This window comes from Cherax quadricarinatus, chromosome 25 (genome assembly GCF_038502225.1).
Source record: "Cherax quadricarinatus isolate ZL_2023a chromosome 25, ASM3850222v1, whole genome shotgun sequence".
Taxonomy (NCBI): Eukaryota; Metazoa; Arthropoda; class Malacostraca; order Decapoda; family Parastacidae; genus Cherax; species Cherax quadricarinatus.
The window spans coordinates 28,823,563-28,848,646 of NC_091316.1; the positions used below are offsets into that span (position 1 = coordinate 28,823,563).

At 38.6% G+C, this 25,084-nt stretch overlaps 1 protein-coding gene across 1 annotated transcript in view; it reads right to left on the reverse strand.

Moving 5' to 3' along the window:
- Nucleotides 1–241: 241 nt before the first annotated feature.
- Nucleotides 242–25,084, reverse strand: part of LOC128689986 (cholinesterase 1-like) — a 154,755-nt gene continuing 129,912 nt past the window's right edge. Inside the window, exons 6-10 of the mRNA XM_070088678.1 lie at nucleotides 9,548–9,735; nucleotides 7,814–7,967; nucleotides 5,500–5,647; nucleotides 3,657–3,771; nucleotides 242–689 (exon numbers count right to left, since the gene is read on the reverse strand). Coding sequence (XP_069944779.1) covers nucleotides 567–689; nucleotides 3,657–3,771; nucleotides 5,500–5,647; nucleotides 7,814–7,967; nucleotides 9,548–9,735 — 728 coding nt within the window. The 3' untranslated portion in view covers nucleotides 242–566. The remainder of the gene's footprint in view (nucleotides 690–3,656; nucleotides 3,772–5,499; nucleotides 5,648–7,813; nucleotides 7,968–9,547; nucleotides 9,736–25,084) is intronic.

A 25,084-nucleotide genomic window follows, 5' to 3' on the forward strand; every position in this document is an offset into this window, starting at 1 on the left:
GGGAAGGGGGTAGTGGTGTTAGGGTAGTGGGGTAGGGGGTAGTGGTGTTAGGGTAGTGGGGAAGGGGGTAGTGGTGTTAGGGTAGTGGGGAAGGGGGTAGTGGTGTTAGGGTAGTGGGGAAGGGGGTAGTGGTGTTAGGGTAGTGGGGTAGTGGGGTAGTGGGTAGTGGTGTTAGGGTAGTGGGGAAGGGGGTAGTGGTGTTAGGGTAGTGGGGAAGGGGATAGTGGTGTTAGGGTAGTGGGGAAGGGGGTTGTGGTGTTAGGGTAGTGGGGAAAGGGGTAGTGGTGTTAGGGTAGTGGGGAAGGGGGTAGTGGTGTTAGGGTAGTGGGGAAGGGGGTAGTGGTGTTAGGGTAGTGGGGTAGGGGGTAGTGGTGTTAGGGTAGAGGGGAAAGGGGTAGTGTGCAACAAGCACCAGTGTATTTAGTATCACAAATTTAGGCCAGTTGGTGACTCCTTCAATTACTGCTCCAATGTTTCTTTTAAACTCTCAGATGTTGTAATGCATCTAGAAATTCCTGTACACACTCCCTCAACTCTTGGAAACGTATATAGCGTATCCTTCTGTCCTAGAGTTCATCTTGTAGTGCACTTCTCGAATCCTCATGTTGAAGGATGTCATCCTGAGGGATCCCGTCAGGATGCAGGATACGGTATATCCTCACGGGGAGAGATGCGAAGAACTTCCTCACCTGTGGAAATAAACAAGGATTAGAATTATATGAATAAAATTCCTATATTCATAGAAATGTGTTTATTTTGCCAGTGTGGTGATGTGCCTCCTTCCCCAGCAGCTGACTCTCTCATAATTAATAACTCATTCTTTTAAAGATTCTCACACTCTTGTTCTAACAAACAAATCTGCCCTAAGAATTATAAACATTTTTATGTAACCTCTAGTGCTCCAGTCCTCCTATTTAGTCATGTATATCTTTAGTCACTCCTCGATTATTGCCCACGGACGCGCGCGCGCGTGTGTGCGTGTGTATGTGCGTGTGTGTGTGTGTGTGTGCGTACTCGCCTAGTTGTACTCACCTAGTGGATGCGTGGGCCGATTCACAGCTCCTGGCCCCGCCTCTTCAACTGGCCGCTACCCGGCCACTCTTCCCGCTCAATGAGCTTTATCATACCTCTTCTTAAAGCTATGTATGGATCCTGCCTCCACTACAACACTACCCTGGCTATTCCTCGTCGTGACAACTCTGTGACTGAAGAAATGCCTCCTAACATCCCTGTGATCCATCTGTGTCTTCAACTTCCAACGGTGTTCCCTTGTTGTTGTGTCCCATCTCTGGAACATTCTGTCTCTGTCCACCTTGTCATTTCCTCTCAGTATTTTATATGTCGTTATCATGTCCCCCCTATCTCTGCAGTCTTCCAGTGTCGTGTGTGTGTGTGTGTGATGAGAATCACTCATCTGATCAAGTTCAAATTAACATTACTGTGGTACCTGAACACAAGCCTCGCGATACCATTGGGCGGCATAAGTCCCAATTTGCCAAGTTTGTCGAACATATAGTGATATTATTTTTATTTTATTCATTTGATAAACAATACTTCTGATTGGATTCATAATATTAATGACGAAATATTCTTCAATAAAATACTCCATAAGTTCAGCACAAATAGGTGAAAATTTAAAATTTTATTGAGAAAGTTTAAAAACTTGGAACTGTCGGAGATCGACACCATGCCTAACCCTTCTAGGGTAGGGTAGGTGCCTGAGCCCGAGCCTTTAGCTCATAAGACTGTCATTCCTAAATGGCAGACCAGAGAGGTCTTTGTGGCTATGACAGTTGGTCCCAAAGATGAGGAGGTACTTGAAACTTAGGTCTCAGACACTCCCTAAAGAGGGAGCCAAGGCCGGGCCACCACTTGGACAAGGCCCGGGCCGGGAGAATACCGGCTAATCTTTAACTAACTAACTAACTAACTGTCGGAATAAGGCCAATTATTGGAAAAAATTTTCATGATCGGCTTGAAACTTTTCCCATTACTTGATTATATTAAACATGTCTTGTCACTCTGAGCTGTGCAAATTTAAGTTTGCCAGTTATATTAAGTATATTATTATCTGTAAAATAACTAGTTAATACCTTTTCTCATCAGCTTCAAACCCTAAATGCTGGTGGATAATAATAGAGAGCATCTTTCAATAAAAGTTGGCCTGTGTATGTGGAAATTTCATCAAAATTATGTTTTTTAAATCAATAGCAAGTGTTTTTTTTAACAGGAATGCAAGGAATTTTAAATTGATTTTATCTGACGAAAGTAATCTGAGGAAGAAATAAAAATTTACTGCTCTATTATGTTTTTAATTTTCTCGTGGGGAGACTCTCCCATTTTTCGGAACATTCATGCAAGTACTTGTTTATTACTCGAGAATACCTTATTCGATCGGCTTCAAATTTGTATCGTTGTGTAATATATCTTGGACAAGATTCAATGGACCATTTGCATGTGTTGGTGCTCTATGCAAAAATTTTCTTTCCATATGATAGGCAGAGATAGACTCCTCTGATCAGCTTCAAAATTTTGATGCTGGTGTATCCTTTTTAGTATGAAATTTGTATATTTAATGGAGTGTGTAGATGATATTTTGACACTTTCAGTCTCCAAATAATATATTACTGTACGTTATTGCATTATTTTGCCTTGATGCTGGTAAGAGGCTCCTGATACAAGAAATTGAAGTTATCTTCCCCGTATAGGGATTGAATTTGAATGCCATCCAATCATGAGGCTTTATATAACCCCTACGCGTTTATTGCTTTCCTCTGATTAAAATATAGCAAATACAAACAGCATTAAAGACGAATGCTGTTTGCTGATTCACGGCATGAAATGGATGGAGCATTTCGTGGGTTTAGGCTGTGTTGGTAAAAATTTGTTGCATTCTGTACGATGACATCAGCACTTAATAAGTGCTGATGTGTTTTCCTCAAGGGTGACAATCTCTTTATGTTTGGTTGTGTTAGTTATTATGTGTCAACTTTATTAATCAAGTTGGTTTCTGTGAAAAAATTAGAGAATGTCTCTTCTGCTCAGAAATAAGACACAGTGCTTGACTATATTTGGGTGTCCTTGGTAAAATCACTTTGACAATTAATGTGCCTACAAAATCTGTGATCTTAAGAACGTTGTTAAAAAATTATATATTAAGTATTTTATAAAGCTTACATAAAATTTCCTTCTTTTAGTTTGTTTAATCTTGTGAGTCTTATTTAGAGAAAAGTTTTGAATGATTTTGGTCTGTGTGGGTCCCATTTTTTTTTTTTAAGAAATTAGGAAAAATAATGAAATACTGTTTTTTATGCGATAATTTCTAAGTGTTGTATCAGATTAGCTTCAACACTCACATGCTGATTACTTAATAATACAACTTTAAAAAGTTTGAATTAGAGCTGAGCTGTGTGTCTTAATTTGCCATTTTTATTGAGAAATTTGAATATTAGTTCCCATATAATTCTTGAATGCCTCTTCTGATTCCCTTGAAATCTTCAAAACTATTCCAGTTGTTTATATTGAGGAACCTGGAAATGTAGATTATGGTATACGGGGATGACTTTCTCAGATCGTGTAGTGACTGAAAGACATCCAGTTTGTAAATTTATAAAGATATCCATAATCTGCTTGCAAGGAAGCTATGCAGGACTGACCTCTTGCCTCTGGTCGGCCTCCATGGTAGGTTTGAGGTTGAGTGCGAGGTACTGGAAGCTGTTTTCAGTGGAGGGCTCCCATGTGAACCCAAGAGAATCGTCAGGAGTTGGATTCCTGCAGGAAATACCCATTTGAGAAATTAGCAACTGATGCCTTACTAATAAGACAAAATAATTATTTTTTTTTTATTATCACACTGGCCGATTCCCACCAAGGCAGGGTGGCCCGAAAAAGAAAAACTTTCACCATCATTCACTCCATCACTGTCTTGCCAGAAGGGTGCTTTACACTACAGTTTTTAAACTGCAACATTAACACCCCTCCTTCAGAGTGCAGGCACTGTACTTCCCATCTCCAGGACTCAAGTCCGGTCTGCCGGTTTCCCTGAACCCCTTCATAAATGTTACTTTGCTCACACTCCAACAGCACGTCAAGTATTAAAAACCATTTGTCTCCATTCACTCCTATCAAACACGCTCACGCATGCCTGCTGGAAGTCCAAGCCCCTCGCACACAAAACCTCCTTTACCCCCTCCCTCCAACCTTTCCTAGGCCGACCCCTACCCCGCCTTCCTTCCACTACAGACTGATACACTCTTGAAGTCATTCTGTTTCGCTCCATTTTCTCTACATGTCCGAACCACCTCAACAACCCTTCCTCAGCCCTCTGGACAACAGTTTTGGTAATCCCGCACCTCCTCCTAACTTCCAAACTACGAATTCTCTGCATTATATTCACACCACACATTGCCCTCAGACATGACATCTCCACTGCCTCCAGCCTTCTCCTCGCTGCAACATTCATCACCCATGCCTCACATCCATATAAGAGCGTTGGTAAAACTATACTCTTATACATTCCCCTCTTTGCCTCCAAGGACAAAGTTCTTTGTCTCCACAGACTCCTAAGTGCACCACTCACCCTTTTCCCCTCATCAATTCTATGATTCACCTCATCTTTCATAGACCCATCCGCTGACACGTCCACTCCCAAATATCTGAATACATTCACTTCCTCCATACTCTCTCCCTCCAATCTGATATCCAATCTTTCATCACCTAATCTTTTTGTTATCCTCATAACCTTACTCTTTCCTGTATTCACTTTCAATTTTCTTCTTTTGCACACCCTACCAAATTCATCCACCAATCTCTGCAACTTCTCTTCAGAATCTCCCAAGAGCCCAGTGTCATCAGCAAAATAATTAATATACATGTATTTACAAAAAAAAATATCATGTCCAATGTGATGAAAGTCTGCAACATATATTTTCAAGTAAGACTGTACAGTACTAGGGAATTATAGTTACTTTGGTGTTACATACCTCAATACTCATCACGCAAACTTTATTTTCCTGTCTTGCATTCTGTAATAATAATAATAATAATAATAATAATAATAATAATAATAATAATAATAATAATAATAATATTTATTTCTGCTAGTACATGATTCAATTTACGCAGACCTGTCTGACATCATTACATTTTATATAAGCCCCTGATTATGCATAGCATTTTGGGTAAAGTAGGTTAATTTTGTCCTCCAGGTGCTACCCACACCAGTTGGCTAACACCCAGGAACCTATTTACTGTTAGATGAACAGGGACAGCAGGTGCCTTAAGTAAACACTCCCTCAGTTTTTCCATCGATATCGGCGATCGAACCACGGACCTGTGTGTAACGTGAGTGCGCTACCAACCGAGCTCCGGGGCCCCACTTTTTCTTCACTCCCTCATACACCACAAATCGTTATTACCGTTCACTGTCCAACCTAGCTTTGCCTCAGAAATAACTCATCATTCTTCCTTTCTCCTCTTTACGAGAACCCGCCTCATTACCCTGTGGCGGCGAAGTTGGTCCAGAGTGTGGACATAATATCTCTCATTCTTAGGTCCTCTGGTGTGTTGAGCTGCTGGATTTGCTTTGAAGGACCGAGAAGCTCTCCCGCTTGGAACAAGTAGAGCAAATCATCTGCATGCGGCACCCCTGTTGGTGGGAGACGAAAGCCGTTGCTTTAGGCTACCATAAGTGATCTAATGTTTCTTTAAACAAAATTTTTAATTTTTTTTGTTAGATGGGTGTGTTATCTGTTACTTTAAGTAGGATGGTCATATGTGACTTAAGAAAGGATGGACATACGTTATTTTAAGTGATGTGTATCTCTGTTACTTTATAATTATGACCATCATTTTTAAAGGGGTGAACCGGTAAGCCAGCGGAAGGCCTCGGTCAGATGACCAAAAACTCTAGCTGCGGGTCATCATATGACTAAGACCCGAGTCAGGAAACATTTGTCCTGTTTCCTGACAAATTTTACCTAACCTAACCTCTGTTACTTTTGAAGAAATGGACATAGGTTACTTAAGATAAATGGTTGCATAATACCTGAAATGCGATAGTCATTTATTTAACTGATATGGTCCTCTATTAACACAGGTGAGAAAGTACGATGATCACCCATTACTTTATGTGGGATCCGTTACTTAAAGTGGGATATTCTTGTATTCTATAAGCAAGAATGTCAGCTATTTATCTTGGATGGTTAACCATTACATAAACTGGAATTTTCATCTGTTATTTAATGGTGAAAAAGACAACGTCTGATATATAAGAGAGAAGACACTTAATATTGTAGGTGAAGATCAGGATGCTGGTAAACCGGAATGAAACATTATCACCAGACTGAGTGATTTAACCAGTTTAAAGATTATCGACCACGTGTCATTATTGCATTTCACATGTACACCAGTAATCTAGCCATCCCTTAAGACCAGGAACCCGGTCTTGGCGAACATTTTTTTTTTTAACCATTTATCACATCTGCCTGACACTGCATCATCATGGGATCTTGATACAAAGAATTCTTCAACACTTGTCCAATCTCTGGACGAAGATCTACTTCGACTAGTGGATGGTACCACTGACCCCGCCTCCTGCTTCACCTCACCTGACTACTGTATATAAGTCATGTCTACGGCCCTATGCTCTACATTCTACAAGATTGGTGGACTGAACACATCGACTCCAAGCTGAAGGACTGATTACCTCAAACTCCTCCTCTCCTTTCATCTCTTTACTTTGTACTGGACTGATGAAGCCACTGTGTGGCGCAAAGTTTCCTCAAGAAAGATTCCCATATGTTGCATAAGTGTCTCAATCTTCAATTTGTCGGTTTTTTTTTAAACCATTTATCACATCACACATTATATATACATACTTAAACTTCACACTGTTCCAGGCTATGAAGCAATATTTTTCTTCAGGCTGAGGGACTGACCACCTCAAAAGTAAGTCTTCAAGGGTAATCAACTGATTACATCATCTTCACCTCTACTGGTTCTGCTAACTCTTCTGTATTCGACTAAAGAAGCTTATTGTGCAGGCGAAACGTTCCGGAATACACTGTTGCATATGTGTTTTGCTTTTCAACTTGTCGGTATTGTTTACCATTTACATATTTACTAAATAAATTGTAGTATACTTGGTAAACGCCACATAAGAACTCGGAGTAATAGGTAAAATTTAAATAACCCATATTATAAAAGTCTTTGAAATGGTGCCGAGACGCCAAGTTATTGATTTATAGAAAAGTTTAAACAAGCCAAATCACCATTTATGTAGAGCAGGATGATAATTACTTTCAAACTTTCAATCATTATGAGAAAAATCACTGAGTGGGTCCATAAATATTTTGTAAAGGAAGACATGAAAATTCAGATTTCCATTAAGCATAAAAATAGAATCTTGTCTTAGTAAAATAAAATGTTCATTACCCCAAGGCAAGGTCCTGGTACCTTCATTGTTTTATATATTTATAAAAGACAGGAAACAACACTAACTGAAGCTTCGTAACATCCTTTGTTAATAATGATAATATGAGCATAAAATTTGCCTCAGAAGACAGAAAAATTACAAATAGATATCAGTACAATCGTCTTTGAATAAAGTACAATAACTCTGTGTTCAGTGATGGCAAATTTCTAAGACTGAAGTTCTCAGAACAAACGCAAAATGCAAAATCCAGGGAGACAACATATGGCTGTTGGGTGTTAATAATAATTTATGACACTTGATAGTCATCTTTACCAACCCTTTAGAGCACTCGTTAACAAGCGAACATTATTATTATTATTATTATATAACAGTACTTACAGTGTTTACCGACGTGGGAATCCAAGTCGTCGCTGAGGGAGAATTCACCTCTGTAGCGGAACTCATAGCGGTAAGTGTTGTGGTGGCTGGCGTGATGGATGTGGTTCTTCGTCACAAGGTCATGATCCACCATGAAATGCACATTGCTGAACAGCTGCCGGAGAGACAAAATTTCCATGATATTACTTATTTTTAGTTACAAACAAAAAAAAAAATCATTCTCGTTGTGTCCTGTGTTCATTGCTTATTTTTTGGAAAATTTGTTAAAAATTCCAGTTGTGTTAGGATAGAATAGCTCTACCTGGATTCAGTTCCACTTGTGACTTGCTCTTCCTGTTGATCGTGTTAAGAAAGCTTTATCTACCGTCTCACCAGTTATCTCATAACTCGCAGCAATATACTTAAATACTTGAGTGTACACTGTAACGCGCTTGGGTTTAAGTTCATGCATTCGAGTACTTGTGAGAACATATAATCCATGAGTTCGAGTACATGTGTGCACACACATGATCATGGGTCTGAGTACTTGGTATCAAGTACATGCTTGTACCTCTTGCTTTTGGGTTTGAATACGAATGAATTTTAATTTAGAACAGAACCATAAAGTATCAATAGTATTAGGTAGACAACAGCGTAAGCCAATAAATGGGACTGAAATTTCAAAAACACATTGAGAAGAGTGAACATAATGACAGGCCAGGAGCTACAGGAAGGCGCTATGGGGGGGGTACAGCCTCCTCAATTTTTTTTTCCTGTACCTGCCCCTGCACAGTTATCCATTCATCTTAAATGCAATTATTTATATATTGTATATTGATATTCTGAACCTCATTTCAACTACGATGGATTCTTTTGTGATAAGAACTACTAGAAACAACTCACGAGAAGCTTAAATGAGAATTTGAGAAGGAAACGACAACACTTTCAATACAGGATATTTTGTCGCTGTTATAGCAATAATAAACCTGGAAGCTTATGCTCTGAAATGTTACATTGTTTCTCACATTCTGTTTTCATTAAGGTTTTTTTTAAAACACGTGTACTTTATATCTTACAAACGAAAAAAGTGTCTTAGATTTACTATCACTTTGGCAAGGAATATGGAAGGCACTTTCGCTACTAAAAATAATAATTTTTTTTGGCCCCATCCACCTAAATTTTTAGATGCCTCCCTAAAAGAAAAAGACTGGCAACATGCATTCTTCATTATACGACAATTCACCCTCAGTGGAGCTTTACCCCAGCAGCGATGCTGGGTAATTATTTTTTTTGTCTTGATATACTATACGATTGCATCAATCACCCAGCAAGCTTGGCAATATTTAAAGCACTTCATGCTCTTGTACAACTTTGCCATCTCTCATGTGTATGGTGAATGGTTTTCACAACCCTTCGCCATCTCTCATGTGTATGGTGAATGGTTTTCACAACCGTTATAAACACATCGCCAATCTTCACTATCTGTGTCAAGAGTGAAAAAAAACCTAGGTACTGTGTACAGATCACATGTACTTTGAATTTCTACCTTCAGCGTATATCCCGCACATTCTTGTTCTGTCAGGTGCCCTCTGTGATCACTGACCAAAATTCTACTTTGTGCCATGTTTGTCACTCACTATATAGCTTCATCATACAAGAATGGCGGACACAGCAGATAGAGTTACGTGACTGAAAACTATAGCCCTTACGATCTAGGAACTGAATGTATTGTATCTGACTCTTGCGCCGGAGTACCTGTGTGAGGGCTTCACTGTGATCCTCATCCATGTTGAGTCCTTTCCCCAGGTGGTATTGGTACACTCGCCTCGCCACATCGACCACGTCTGCCCCGTCCACTGCCTCACTCAACTGTAAACTAGGGGGGCCAGTCGTGGTAAAGTTGACCTCTAGAGCACTAATGAGGTTCCTATTGACATACATTGCTAAGAACGGAAAGGAAATAGTTTCATTGTTAGTCTTCATAGACTGAGGAAAAGAACTACTGTCTTTTTACTTTTTTTTGCAATGCAGTGAGCCTACAATAGCTCTTAATAGAAATCTGACTCATATTATACCTAGTTCTATTTCTGATACACAACTGACATATCATCATTCATCCGTGGAGTAACGGATGAATGATGATATCAAGGAAATTTTAGTGCGAAGAATGTTTATCTTATTGCACTGCTATTGAAATGCATACTGCGGGAGCAATAAGTCAAGTACAAATGCGTTCAGCTGACGTTAAGTTAATTTATTATTTAACGTAATATGGTAATATATGTTGTCTTGTTTATTCATTTGCAATTTTGTAAATTAAGGGATTGTGTGAATGTGATTCATTTTGCCTTTTGTAATAAGAATAATGATGTTCAATTACACTGGTAATCAAACATCATTATTATATTTTATTGACTCTATGGTATCTTTTCCAGTATTTATATGAAAAATATTGATTCATTGTGTTTTTTATTCATTTCTATCTCATCAGGTTGTCAAGTTATACGGAAACGTTACTTTTCTCTTTTCATATAACATAAGCAAATGAGAAAGTGGTATATTACCAATTAAAATGCTTACCTTATACTGACTTAAATCTTTAATCTATTTTTCTTTAGTATCAGATTATTAATATGTCGAGATGCTGCATAAATTCACCAAACATATTTTGCTATGTTTGCAGGCAATTCACCCTTTCAGATTCCCGGAGCAACATTACTCCTTTATTGAAGCGCTGCTACTTTGCTTGTTTTGGCTGCAAACTTGGAGACCAGGACAAACCATTTTCACTACACAAAGCTTGCAAGAGTTGCATCAGTAAGCTCCAAATGTGGTCAGTAAGAAAACTTAAATGTATGCCCTTCGGAGTGCTAATGGTATGGATGGAGCAGATGAACCACCATGATGACTGCTACTTTTGTATGACTAAAGTAGCTTATTCAAAAAGAAGACTAAAGATCGCATTATGTATCCAAATATTTCTTCAGCAATAAGGTCTGTTCCACAATCTGAAGATATTCCTGTACCTGTGCCACCTGTGACATGGCAAATTTTATCAGAGTCTGATACCAGTGATACTAAAGAGCTGGAAGTAGACTATAAAGCACCAACAAATGACGATCCCAAACTCTTCAACCAAGTTGAATTAAGGGACAAGTTGACCCTACGCTGCGCATGGATAGGAAAATAATTCGGAAAATATGAAAATGAGTTTTATTTACAGAAAAATAGTTTAAGAATCTGGCAACATTATGGTGAAAATTCCATTGTAATACGACGTTTCTAAAGCAAATTATAGCTATTTGAAACATATTTTACGACGCGCAACATAAAAAAAAATCGTGCCTGCGCGAGATTATTTCTTTTCTTCATAATTTTTTGTCTATTTTTCTTCCTAATACACTAAATGTATCACTCAACATCATTTACAGTGTAGGAGAGGGTTATTGCAGAGGTGGGAGGATCCAAGAAGCAGCCAAGGATGTGAATAGCTGGAGAGCAGTTTGGGACTCACCAACAAATATCTTTATACTGACACTATTGTTACTAATACACTTTATCATCTTATTCTATTTATTCAATAATGATATCAGACATAAGATATATAAGATAAAAGCATAATAAAAACGGGCAAAATTATAGTAAGTGTTGTGGAAAATTAAATTTACCTGGATGTAACTCATAAGATACATACTAGTAAATGGTAACAAAGATAATTATTCTTTATCAAGGTTACAGAGACAAGTAGGAATTTTAGGGCACCTAGGTCGCAAAAATGTTCCCTTTCAATATCTACGATAATCTATCTCTCCACAAGTCACTCTGGACCTATATTAATTTCAAATGAAATATACATCACCAGGAATTCTGGTAAAAACATTAATATAAATATGTGGACTGTATATTAAATTTATAATAATAAGACTCATCAAATAGTCTGGAGATTACGGTGTGTCATACAAACCCCCCTGCCTAAATTTATGAAGAAAATACTGGCCAGAATTTCAACACAAAATAGACATGACTTAGCTGGGGTTCCAAAGCTGTCCTGTCCATCTGCTTAATGCTCAAGTTATGCAGGACTGTAATTCCAACAATTTCGGCTCCTATTTGAGAGGTTTTAAGCCCAATATAACCTCTGGAGCAACAAAAATTCATGCAAATTTCACTAACATGCCTGTACCACATTCAAAACAATGGCGTCTCTCTTCCCCAGTGACACTCACCCATCGCTGGTTTTTTATTTATTTACAAATTAATTTTTATTACCTACAATATATTCCATCAATTTACATACAAAATACACTGTATTTTTGGAAAATATACAGTATTTTCTACACTGCAGCCGGGCAGAGTTCATTGCTAAATGACTCAAATTACTCCTTCCTTTAGGAGACAATTCCAGCCAATTCTGGCTTGAGTGGCTGTTCTCCTAGTAGGTCTTACTAAAATCTCATCTTCCTGCATCACTTGGTCAGCATTACCTTCAATATCACTCGTGTCACTTTCCCTTAGATTTCCTTTACATTTGATTGAATACCATTTAATACCAAGGGAATCAATTTATTGTGTGTAAACTTTCCTGGCCATGAGACAACACTTTGACATTCCGGACAACACCTTGTGCATCTGGGTACAATGTCAATACTTTGCCCAGAGGCCACAATGTTTGATGTTGTTCAGTATCAACTAACACAATGTCACCTGGTTGAATGTTCTGTCGATTTACTGTCTCTGTCGCACCATAAAAGTGTTCACTTAGTGTAAGAAGATATTCCTTACGCCACACATTAGACTAATGATCAGTTACTTTATTTAACATTTTAAATTTATCACACAACACTGCCACATCATTGTAATCTTCATTACTTTCTTCAGGATTATTTCTATAGACAGGGGCAGCTTCCAATTTCCTTCCACATATTAGGTGAGAAGGTGTTAATACATCTGCATCAGGTGTATCACTCATGTACGAGAGAGGCCTATTATTTATACGATTCTCCGCCTCCACCAACACCGCACAAAATTCCTCCAAATTAATTCTCTTCCAGTATAGTACTTTACGGAGACACCTCTTCACTGTGCCTATCAGTCTTTCGTACAGCCCCCCCTGCCAAGGGGCTCTAGGAGTAATAAATTTCCAGGTACACCCTCGTTGGGTTAAGAGAGATTGAACATTGTTACTCTTATTTAATTCTATCAAGTTTTGAGCACCCGCTACAAAATTAGTGACATTATCCATAATCAATCTCTGACAGGATCTCTCAGCTGCAAATTTTCGAAACAGCTGTATAAACTGTTCTGCAGACAAGTCCTGAACCACTTCTGAATGAACTGCCCTGGTAGCAGTACAAGGGAACAAACACACATACACTTTCAGTGGAACACCATCTGAAGTACCTGTTAAAATGATTGGACCACTATAGTCTACACCTGTTACATCAAATGATTATCACTAATTGTACACGCTCCTTTGGCAATGGTGGAGGACCTGGGTACATATAGGATCTGGCATCCACCCGGCGACATATTACACAAGATTTAATCACACTTTTCGCACTTGTGGAATCCAGAAAGTTTCCCTAATACAATTTAAGGTATCTTGTACTCCACCATGCATTACATTTTTATGGGCATTTAAAACAATTAAATTTGTTAGATGATGAGTTTTGGGCAGTAAGATAGGGTGTTTAGCATAATCACCCAATTCAGCATTTTGTAACCTACCTCTGCACCTAATTACATTGTTCTTTAAATACAGCCCCAATTTCTCTGTTACAGAACCTTTCACAATTTTTCTTTCCATCATCAAATTAATCTCATTTCCATAGATTTCTTCTTGTACCCTCTTTATCCAATATTCAAGAGGATGTGAAAACTTATATGAGATATTCATCTTGTTTAGAAATTTAAACACCAACTTAGTTACATTGATTAGTTTGGGTAAAGAAGAATATCTATTTATATCAATGGCTAAGGAAAGACAAACTATTGGAGTGGTGGTCACAGTAATTTCAACAGGAGCAATATACGCCTTTTGTACAGGCCAACCAGCTCGGTCCTTCAAACCATGATACAGCTTTTACAAATTTAGCATAAGGTAAACCTAGTGACAAGAAATCAGCTGGATTCTCCTCACCAGGTATATGATAAAATGTTAACATATGCTGACCCAAACTATTATGCTTCCCTTGCATCTGATTAATTTTAGCGACTCTGTTTTGTACGTACACAATTTTACTGTTTCCATTACGAATCCGAGCAAATTACAGTGTCGCTAATATTTATCTCCTGCAACTTATTTCTTATATAATTAGCTAATTTGACACCTACATAAATGGTTGTAAATTCCAACTGAGGTAAGGTACATGATTTAATTGGAGACACTTTAGCCTTAGACATAACAAGAGAAATAACACTATTACATTGAAGGTAAGCAGCTGCTCCATATGCCAATTTTGAAGCATCACAAAAAATGTGGAGTATATATTTCCCATCTGGATTGGCAACCTGGCGTGGGAACTCCAACATTGGAATTTTCTCATAATCACCAATTAATTCATCCCACCTATTAATGAACTCCTCAGGCAGAGTGTCATCCCAAGCACATTTAAGCTTACATGCTTCTTGTATTAATAATTTCCCTCTTATAGTAAGGGATGATACTAAGCCTAGTGGATCAAAACATTTGGAAACTTCAGCAAGCAAGACTCTCTTAGTTAATTTATTGGACATACTGTAATTATTAGGCTTTAACATTAACAAATCTTTCTCAGTGTCCCAAGTTAATCCCAATACATTACTACATTTTGGTACTTCATCTCCAGGGTAATCTTTACTTATTTTGTCCTTTAATTTGGATGAATTACTATTCCATTCCCTCAGAGGCATATTTGCACTTTGCATTATTTTATTAGCCTCTCCATAAGTCATTAACAGTTCCTCTTCACTTGATGTCACACCCAGGAAATTGTCCACATAAAATTGTTTGCTCATTACTGCACTCAATGGACTTCCAGTAAGTTTAATTAAGGTGTGCATTTATCGTTGCTTGAAGTAGGAATGGACTGGATGTAGCACCAAATAATATGCTCCTAAAGCGAAAGGTTTTCAGAGGGCTAAGTGGGTCACTAGGATTCTCAGGCCATAAGAAGCAGTTACAGTCCCGGTCAGCCTCTTGTAAACCCACTCTTAGGAAAGCTTTACTTATGTCAGCCATAAAGGCATTAATTCTTCACCCTGAAATTTAATAAGATATCTCCTAATTTTCCCATCAATGATGGACCTGTCCTCAAACAGTCATTTAAACTACGTACATTTTTGTTACTCCTGGCACTACAATTAAGCACAATCCTCAGAGGAGTGGTCTTAGAATCCTTCTTCACTCCGTGATATGGCAAATAGTGACCATAAATTTTGGCTTGCTCAGGAGGTACCTCTTCTATAAATTTATTAATTAATTGTTCAGTAATTATATCATTATAGGCAGTCAACAATTCTGGTGTCTTACTCAGTTCGCAGAGCTGAGCCTTTAATTGTCCATATGCCATTCTGTAATTAGTGGGCAATTCTGGATGGTTCAGTCTCCACGGAAGTCGCACCCAGTATTGTTCAGATTCAAATTTTACATCTCTCAGGTACTGTTCTAGAGTAAAAGAATCGTCTGGACTTCTTCATTTACATTTACTCCAATGCTGTCTAATTCCCACAATTTATGCACTGGCTCAACACCATCCTCTACGGAAATAATTATGCTGGGGTACGATTTCTGAGTAAGACACACAGTGATAGTATTTATAGTTTCCTCTAGTCATGCATTATTATTACGAGGAATCCTACCATACATTACATGGCCTCCTGCAGTCTTTAAAAGGGTGACACCACATTTCTTTACCATACCCTTTACAAAGGAGGCATAATAGTCACTACCTATCAAAATATTTATTGGGCCTACAGAATCATCACTTACCCCAGAAGGTGCTAAATTTACATTATGTGAAAGTCTTTCTGTAGCTTTACTAAGCCCTACTGTAGATATTTTCTCTGTGAGTCTATCTACAATTACTGCATTAACACGTTTTTTCTCATTGCCCAAACTAACAGTTACATACACAGTGTCATACAATTGAGCCCTTTTATCTGAGAGAAAACAAGATAATTTTAGAGTTGTAGGATCTCCCATTTGTAATTTCATCCCATTAAGACATTTACCTTTAATGAAAGTACGTTGTGATCTCTGGTCTAATAATGCAGTTACATTTTTTTAAATATGCCATTTATCATCAATTTTTACCTGTAACACAGGTAAGGCTACTTCAGCAAAACCATCATTATTAACATTAGCAGCAATTTTTACATTAGCTACTCTTGTGTCAGGATTGTCAACATTATCATTATTATCAACATTATCATATAGACCCTTACACATGACTATATGGTGTCTTCCTTTGTGACATTGATAACAGTTGTTTAATTTGGCTTGACAATCCTTTACATTGTGATTACCTAGACATCTGATACATCTGTCAAGTTCTTCCAATCTTTCAACTTTATCATTCCATGAATTGTATGCATTGCAATTCTTAGAAAAATGAGTACCCTTGCAGAAGAGACAATCTCTCTTTTCTTTGACTGGTTTCTTATTAACTGGGCTACTCTTAGGAGGGTACTTATTCTTCTTACCTTGTGAAGAATCATTATTTCTGATTCCTGCTACTTGATAAGTAACTATGCAACTCTTTTTAGGAGATGAATTTTGATTATTAACATTGGGATAATTTTTCCTCTTGTGAAATTTGACAGATACCTCAGAGTTATTATGTGTTGTATCTTTAAAATGAGTTGGTTGGCTGGTCTGAAACTGAACAATTAATTCTTGCAGACCTAGTCTTATTTCCTCCAGACCAAAATAATCTTTGTGATACTTGTTCGAGAGTCATTCAAGTGTTTTACAGCTTAATTTATTCTGTACAATGGCACTCAATAACCAGTCTGATTTCTTCAGATTATATGCATTACTTAAAGTTTTGAGAGTGCTCTCCAGTTTAACTCTAAACTGCTGTAAACCTTTGTAAATGTGATCTGGAGTTTTTACAAGCATCTTTTCTTCTAATTCATAATACTGGTTATTCATAAGATTTATTTCTGTCTCATCTGTACAATTTACTAACAAATCTCCTTCATATTTTTTTATAATATAATTTGTATGAATCATATCTATTCCCTAAAGCATTTAAATACAATTTTAAATCATCAGTATTCACAGTTTCTTGATCCATTAATTCCAAACATTTATTGTATGCCTTTGTTACATGACCCTTTCTAGCCTGCAATGATGGTTTTTTTGCTTTAAATTCCATGTGTTTGTGCTCTACATTAATTTCCTCATTTTCACCCATGGTGCAATGTATTAAATTCTAATTAATAACACTGATTATGTACTTGATTATGCACTTTATAAAGGTAACTATTACAACTTACCTTTGAATAAATCTTATCTACTCTTGAGCTTAGCAATTACACATGTAAGGAAATTATAATATAAATTTTAAATATACATTAATAATCTTAGCTACACTTGAGCTTAGCAATTACTCATGTGAGGAAATTATAATATAAATTTTAAATACAAATTAATATATATATTAGCCAGACTTGGCTTATCCTTGCCAGGCTTGGCTTAGCAAAATTAATATTATACAAATACACTAATATAAATTCTAGCCAGACTTTGGCTTAGCAAAATTAATATTATACAAGTACACTAATATAAATCCTAGTCAGACTTTGGCTTAGCAAATTTAGTATTGTAATAATTATAATCCACTACACAAAGTAAATTTGTGGACCTAACATCCACCTCCTTCTGTCATTTCACATATAATTATTAAGTAATTAATTCACTAATTAATGACTTCACTAATTACATCCAGTTTGATCAAGGACCAACGGCCAACTATTGTGGAAAATTAAATTTACCTGGATGTAACTCATAAGATACATACTAGTAAATGGGAACAAAGATAATTATTCTTTATCAAGGTTACAGAGACAATTAGGAATTTTAGGACACCTAGGTCGCAAAAATGTCCTCCTTCGATACCTACGATAATCTATCTCTCCACAAGTCACTCTGGATCTATATTAATTTCAAATGAAATATACATCACCAGGAATTCTGGTAAAAACATTAATATAAATATGTGGACTGTATATTAAATTTAAAATGTGAATATATATACATTGAAGGAGAATTTATAATAATAAGACTCATCAAATAGTCTGGAGATTATGATGTGTCATACAAACCCCCCTGCCTAAATTTATGAAGAAAATACTGGCCAGAATTTCAACACAAAATAGACATGACTTAGCTGGGGTTCCAAAGCTGTCCTGTCCATCTGCTTAATGCTCACGTTATTCAGAACTGCAATTCCAACAATTTCAGCTCCTATTTGATAGGTTTTAAGCCAAATATAACCCCTAGAGTGACGAAAAGTTATGCACATTTCACTAACGTGCCTGAACCACATTCAAAACAATTGCGTCTCTCTTTCCCAGCGACGATCACCCATTGCTGGTTCTTTATTTATTTACAAATTAATTTTTATTTCCTACAATATATTCCATCAATTTACATACAAAATACACTGTATTTTTTGGAAAATATACAGTATTCTCTACAAGTGTTATATTATACCGGAGTGTGCAGGCATTGGAGACTTTGGTTAGCCATGTTCCTGCCAATAAATATATAGTTTTCTCTATTGCCTCTCTGGTGTACTCAGAGAAAACAGCATTTTAACATGGGAAACCAAAAAAAACAAAATAGCACAATTTTCGTATATCTTTTGACGTAAATGAGGCGTTAGCGCATTTCCGCGATTATCTCGAAAGTAAGATTTTGGCCTATTGCTTGAACCTCCACCATTAATAATGATGAGATTGAAATGATTTTCACAGGGAACATAAAACAAAGCGTGTTTGCATTTAGTGTGTAACAAAATTTGGAAAATCTCAAATATTTTTTATTTTTGGGGGGAGTTAGGGGTAAAAAGGCAGGTATTTTGGTGAGTATCAAAAGCGTACCAAATGTATTTTTAGCTATCTTACATTCATTGATTTCATATGCAATTCGAGTTAGACGTATTCTACGAGTGGGGCGTGTCCACAGCGCCGCTAGTACTGCCAGAATGGAAGAGGTGTCTGCCATATGTCATAATCAGTAATTTTTTTCTCAGTTGTTTGTTTTCCGATCTTATTGAAACTTTTTCACATCATTTTAATTACATGCTTCTAAATGTATACCAAAAAGAAAAATAATCGGACGACAAATAACGGATATACCTAGGTGTGCATTACATGAGTGGCAGCCTGAGTGGCAGCAAGCAGCAAGCTGCTCCTATATCTTGCCGTCCCCTCGGCCTATCCGAACTCCTGTGATGGCCTAAATGCAAGTACTGCTACAACAACGTGCAAGGAACCTATAATGACATGAAAACTGACAGTGACGACAATGAAATGAACTGAATATGACCGGCATTCAAGTACCAGACCTGCTGCCAGACGTAAACCAGACATGTAACGTTTTCCACTACATTGAAATAACTGACCTCCATATCAACTGTACAGTATTCAATGGGAAGACAACATGGGAGAAAACCTAACAAAACTCCAATGAAATGACAGGTCTGTAGGACTGTTTTTTTCCCTCAGTGCCAAAGGAAGGAAGGAACTGAGCATTTAAACATGGCTGACCGGCATCCAAACACCAACTACTGCCAGATGTACAACTAGCGAAGTGAAGTTCTCATCTACACTGACGTTTATCTGTACTGACAGTAGCATCATATCAACTGCACCACCATCATATCACCTGTACCAAGGTTAATGAGAAGGAAACACAGGAGACATCGTCAAATCTACAATACAAAACTCCAAGGAAACTATCATATAGCGACGGTTATCCCTCAGTGCCAATCGTGGGAAAGAAGTGAATAGTTAAATAGCCAAGGTTGTTTTAGTAGCTGACCTGTATTCAGCTGACCAGTGTACAGTGAGAGAATCATAGGAGAAAATGCCAAATCTATCTGTAAAACTCCAAGTCAGGTTGCTGTAGGCGTTTTCTTCCCTCAGTGCTTTTAAAAATAGCTGAGACAGCAGACCAGGTCAGGCAGTCAACAACACGACTCAACCCCTATAAATGGGATTGAGGGGGATTTGGACGGATAAAGCCATTGATTAAAACTTTTTGGTCCTGCCAGAATGGAAATGAGAAATGTAATAGATGAAGCCGGACTGTGAAGTGAGGCGTGAAGGGGGTTGTGAAATAAGGGGATAAATGAAAGGGGCTTGTGAAGTAAAGGGACAGGTGAGGAGTGAAGAGTGTTTTGAAGTAGATACCAGGAAATTTACTAGAAATCAGTGGTGATTGCTAAAGCAGCTACTAGGGTTTGCTAGGTGACTGGAAAAGAGAAATAAATATTGTTGTGTATGATTAAAAGAGTGAAGAGTGAATTCATTTTGTGTGTAACAAATGCACTTTGGCACAGTTACCCTTCAGCAGTGATGACATTGATTTACCTAATTTTAATACAAATGACCCGTTGACATATACTGATGATTATAATTGTTTTATGAAAACAGGCCTTCATTTTATTCATGTCAACGCAAGATCACTTTTTCCAAAATTGGCAGTGATTAGGATTCTAGCTAAGAGAATTTTTTTTATGTTTTATTTAAAACACAATACATAGCTTAACATAAAATCCCTTAAACAAGGGTTGATATACATTTAATATAAATACATTATGAATCTCAATCCCTCAGGACGTACAATAGCAAAATAACAAACACAGTATTAACAGACACAAAGAGGTTACACAAATACACTAGAAAATATCACTTATAACAGAACATAACATTAAGAAGAATGGGTAATCTTAACCCTATTTACACAAGAACAACAACAAGGGCTTAACATGCAGGTGACCCCTGTAACGGGTCAATATTATAATGTAAAAAAACATCAATTAAATCCATAATCCCTTCAGGTATACACTATTTACATAATATTACTGCGACATATTTTCAAGGCACAATACGATAAGAAGAATATTCACGATAAATATATCGTTACTCACAACCTGCACAATAATCACTAAACGAAATGATCTACATCATAATCTCATTATAAAACAAAGTGTAATAAAGTTGGTAGAATTACCGACAATATGTAAAGTAAAAGGACGCAAGTGCAACTAATGTGACATTTTATTGTGGCAACGTTTCGCTCTCCAGGAGCTTTATCAAGCCATTACAAACAATACTTAGCCACAGAGGGTATATAATGGCTCAGAGTGAGGTGCAATACTAGTGAGGTACCACACACACACCGCGCAGGAGCAACAGCTCGTTTTTACTGTTTATTTTCTCGATGCTTCCACAGTGGAGCAACTGAAACTCGTCTTCACTGAACATCACAGTGTTTCCTGAGAAGGACTGGAAGACTATTTAAATCCGTTTGAAGATTCTTTAAGTGTCCAATAAACGCCACTTTCAAAAAGAGACTGGCGTCATCAGTAAAGAATGTTACTGTGCTATGAATGAAGTCCTTGTACAACTATGTCGAATATAAGAATGAGAAACAAGTGAAGCAAGTATTGTGCCTTCAGGAACAGAACTTGTCATTTAGGCAGCCTCCAACCTCACTTTTACTATTGTAATAAAGTTGATAGAATTACGGACAATATGGTACCTCACTAGTATTGCACCTCACTCTGAGCCTTTATATACCCTCTGTGTCCATGTATTGTTTGAAATGGCTTGATAAAGCTCCTGGAGAGCGAAACGTTGCCACAATAAAATGTCACATTAGTTGCACTTGTGTCCTTTTACTTTACATAAAACAAAGTACATACTCTTACCCAACTAACCCCCCAGTACAGTAAGTTGCTTACAATCACACATACGCGTCTCACCACAAGTCTTACGAGTCAGTTACAAAAATAGAAAAACCATAAGCATTCCGCACTCATCTACAGGATGTACACATTTTATAATATAGTAAAAAAATGCCAGTACAATCAAACAAAGCCCCGTTTGCCAGGGCAATGCGTAAAGGAAATGCAAGTACATCAACAAACAAAGAAAGCAGTATACTCTGACATAAGACAGCCGTAACACATTACACGAATAACAAGAAACGTAACAACTCAATCGCGATAATCATATCGCACATGGAACATGTCCACAAGACTGTATACGCACAGTCATCATAACCCAAATACTCCAGCAAGGTCTTACACCTACAATCACAAACACCATTCACACTTGTTACATTAAGATGGTCATGACGAGCCCTCAAGCTCCGCATGCCTATGTGGCATGACAACCACAAGGTTGACATGAAACCCAGAGAACACACCAGGCCAAGCCCAATAGAACCAATGACCGTTCTCACTCAAACTCTATCCAAAATATCACACATATAACAGAATAAGGAGACCCCCCCACACACACAATCACACAGACCTGCCTTGGCACACTCCTCAGGCACACAATCCCCCTCCCCCCCCCTGAATACCAGCCATATATATAATGGCTCTGCAAACACTAATTCCACACACGTAAATACAAAGTTACTTTACTTCATCACTCTGCTCTCTGTACCAACTTTCATGCTACATCACATTGTACACACCTCCACATCTTCTATACCCACATTCACATCACCTCACCTCCCCGGGAGGCGACCCAGTTGTGACCCCTGACTTCCCCTTCTTCATGTGTTATCCAAGACTCACCCCTCTACTCGCCCTTCCCAATTTACAGATTCAATAAAAACCCTGATGTTAACGTTCTATATCCCTCCGAAAAATCCTGCACCCACCTCCTCCCATACAGTTCCTTATTACGGCACATCGTGCGATAACCCCTTTCCGCTAATACCCGCCGCCGCACCTCACAAACCCCCCGCCCCCTCATTATCCACGATATATATATATATATATATATATATATATATATATATATATATATATATATATATATATATATATATATATATATATATATATAATCCACCATGATTTAACCCAAAGCTCTTATAACACTCTCATCTAACCCTCCCATATCTAGACTTAGCGCACGCAGAACCGACACCCCACGACCCCCCACCCTCTGTACCACCCTACTTAACCAACACCTAACACTCTCCAACCCCTCACAAAAATACACTACATGGTACACCGTCTCCTCACCTCCACAGATTCCACACCCCCACCCACTACTACCCTTCTGATTCGTAGTGCTTCTCCCGACAGCAGAATGCCATGCAGAAAATGATACATTACCTCCCATACCCTAGGTTTTAACCTCAACTTACTAAACCTGTACCATATACTCCCCCATGCATACATGGGGAAAATCCCCTCCACTGGGGCAACGACCCTCCATGCAAGCAACCTACACAAAACACCTATTCGAAGTTTCCTCGGTTCTCGAGCCACCATTATAGCCCGCAAGACGTTTTCACATTCCCTCAACTCTACTCCACCATACAACTTTCCCAACTTGTCATGTACATTATTCAGCTGCCCCCCCCCCACTCCCTCGCGCAATCACAACTCGAACCCCACAAGAATTTGAACACCCGTCTCAGAATTCCCTAAATCGCCATCCCTGTTACTGGGAACACGACTGCTACATGCCACACCTTACTGTACAATAATACATTTATGACAATCACTCTTTGCATGAGGGTCAGATGATGAGGTCTCAATGCACCCAGACGCCCCTGGATCCTTCCTAACAACTGATTCGAGTTTTCCTCCCTTGCCATGTCCAGGTCTTCTCTATAGATGATACCACAACGTTGTGAGAAGACAGACTCCGTCTGTCTTCTCACAACGTTGCATCCCCCTCCCACTCTCCCCACCCAATCTCCCAACCCCATGACCATTGGCTTCTTGCTATTCACCTTCATTCCTGTTGCGCTTCCGAACAATTGCACAACATCATCTAAAGCCCCCAGTGGCATCCCTTCCCGAACCAAGACGGTTGTATCATCCACGTATCCGATTAATCTAGGCCATACTTTCCTTACCCCCCCGCCCCCACCCCCATTACACACTTGATGCTCAACTATTCTATAGAAGGGGTCCTGAACACACACAAACAATATTTGTGACATAGGACACCCCTGCCTAAGTCCCCTCCCCATTGCAATCTCCTCCCCCAAGCATCCATTTATCTGTACCCTCGCCTTGGCTCCTTTGTACAAAGTCGCTACCCAATTTATTATTTCTTCCCCATAACCCTGCCTCCTGAGAATAGCACCCAATGCTCCCTTTTCCACTCTGTCATATGCTGCCTGCCAGTCTAAAGCCAGCAACTCTGCCTCCCCCTGCCCCCCTTTCGACTCCACAAAACCCTTCAGTATCCCATGACCTACCATCGACCTTCCAGGCAACCCAAACTGCGTTTTTGACGCCACCCACCCTACAACACATTTAAACCTATTACCCAAGACTTTACCAAACAACTTATAATCTGTGCATAGCAGTGATATGGCACGGTAGTCCTTGAGGGTGTGCTGTCCCTTACCCTTCAGGACCAACACTAGAACGGCTATTACCTGCTTCTCCCCCAACTCACCCCTCTCCTTCATCTGATTTAATAACCTGACCATGAATCCCCTTATCAACTCCCAATGCTGTAGATAAAATTGAGCCGGGAGACCGTCTATTCCCGGAGCTTTGCCCTTCCTCATTCCCCTTAGTGCATCTCTATTTTCCCCTCTGTAACTACCCCTCCCAATGCCTTCCTATCACTGTTCCCTAAATTGCACGCCACATACTCACACACCTGCTCTAAAACCTCATCCCCCACCCCCCCACTTTTCCAATACCCTTCATACCATTTATCCGCATATGCACACATTCCTTTCGTAGCCTATATCTCCTGACCTACCCTATAACCTCCCGCCGACTCATGGACCTCTAACCCTGGGATAGCTGTAGTCTGCTGTCATTGCTTTTGATGTTGCAATACACACACCGATGGCTTGTCGCCCCATAACACCTCCTCTACCCCTGCCTGCACCCTTACCACTTGAAACCTCTCATCTTGCAACTCCCTCAGTCTCCCCGTCACATCAACAATCTCATCCATGGGATAATTACCCCCCACAACCCCCTGCACATAACATCCCTGTAACCTGTCCTGCAAATAGTTAGAAAGTCCATATTTTAAGTTATTTATACGTTTTCCCTCCCTCACGTAATATTATTT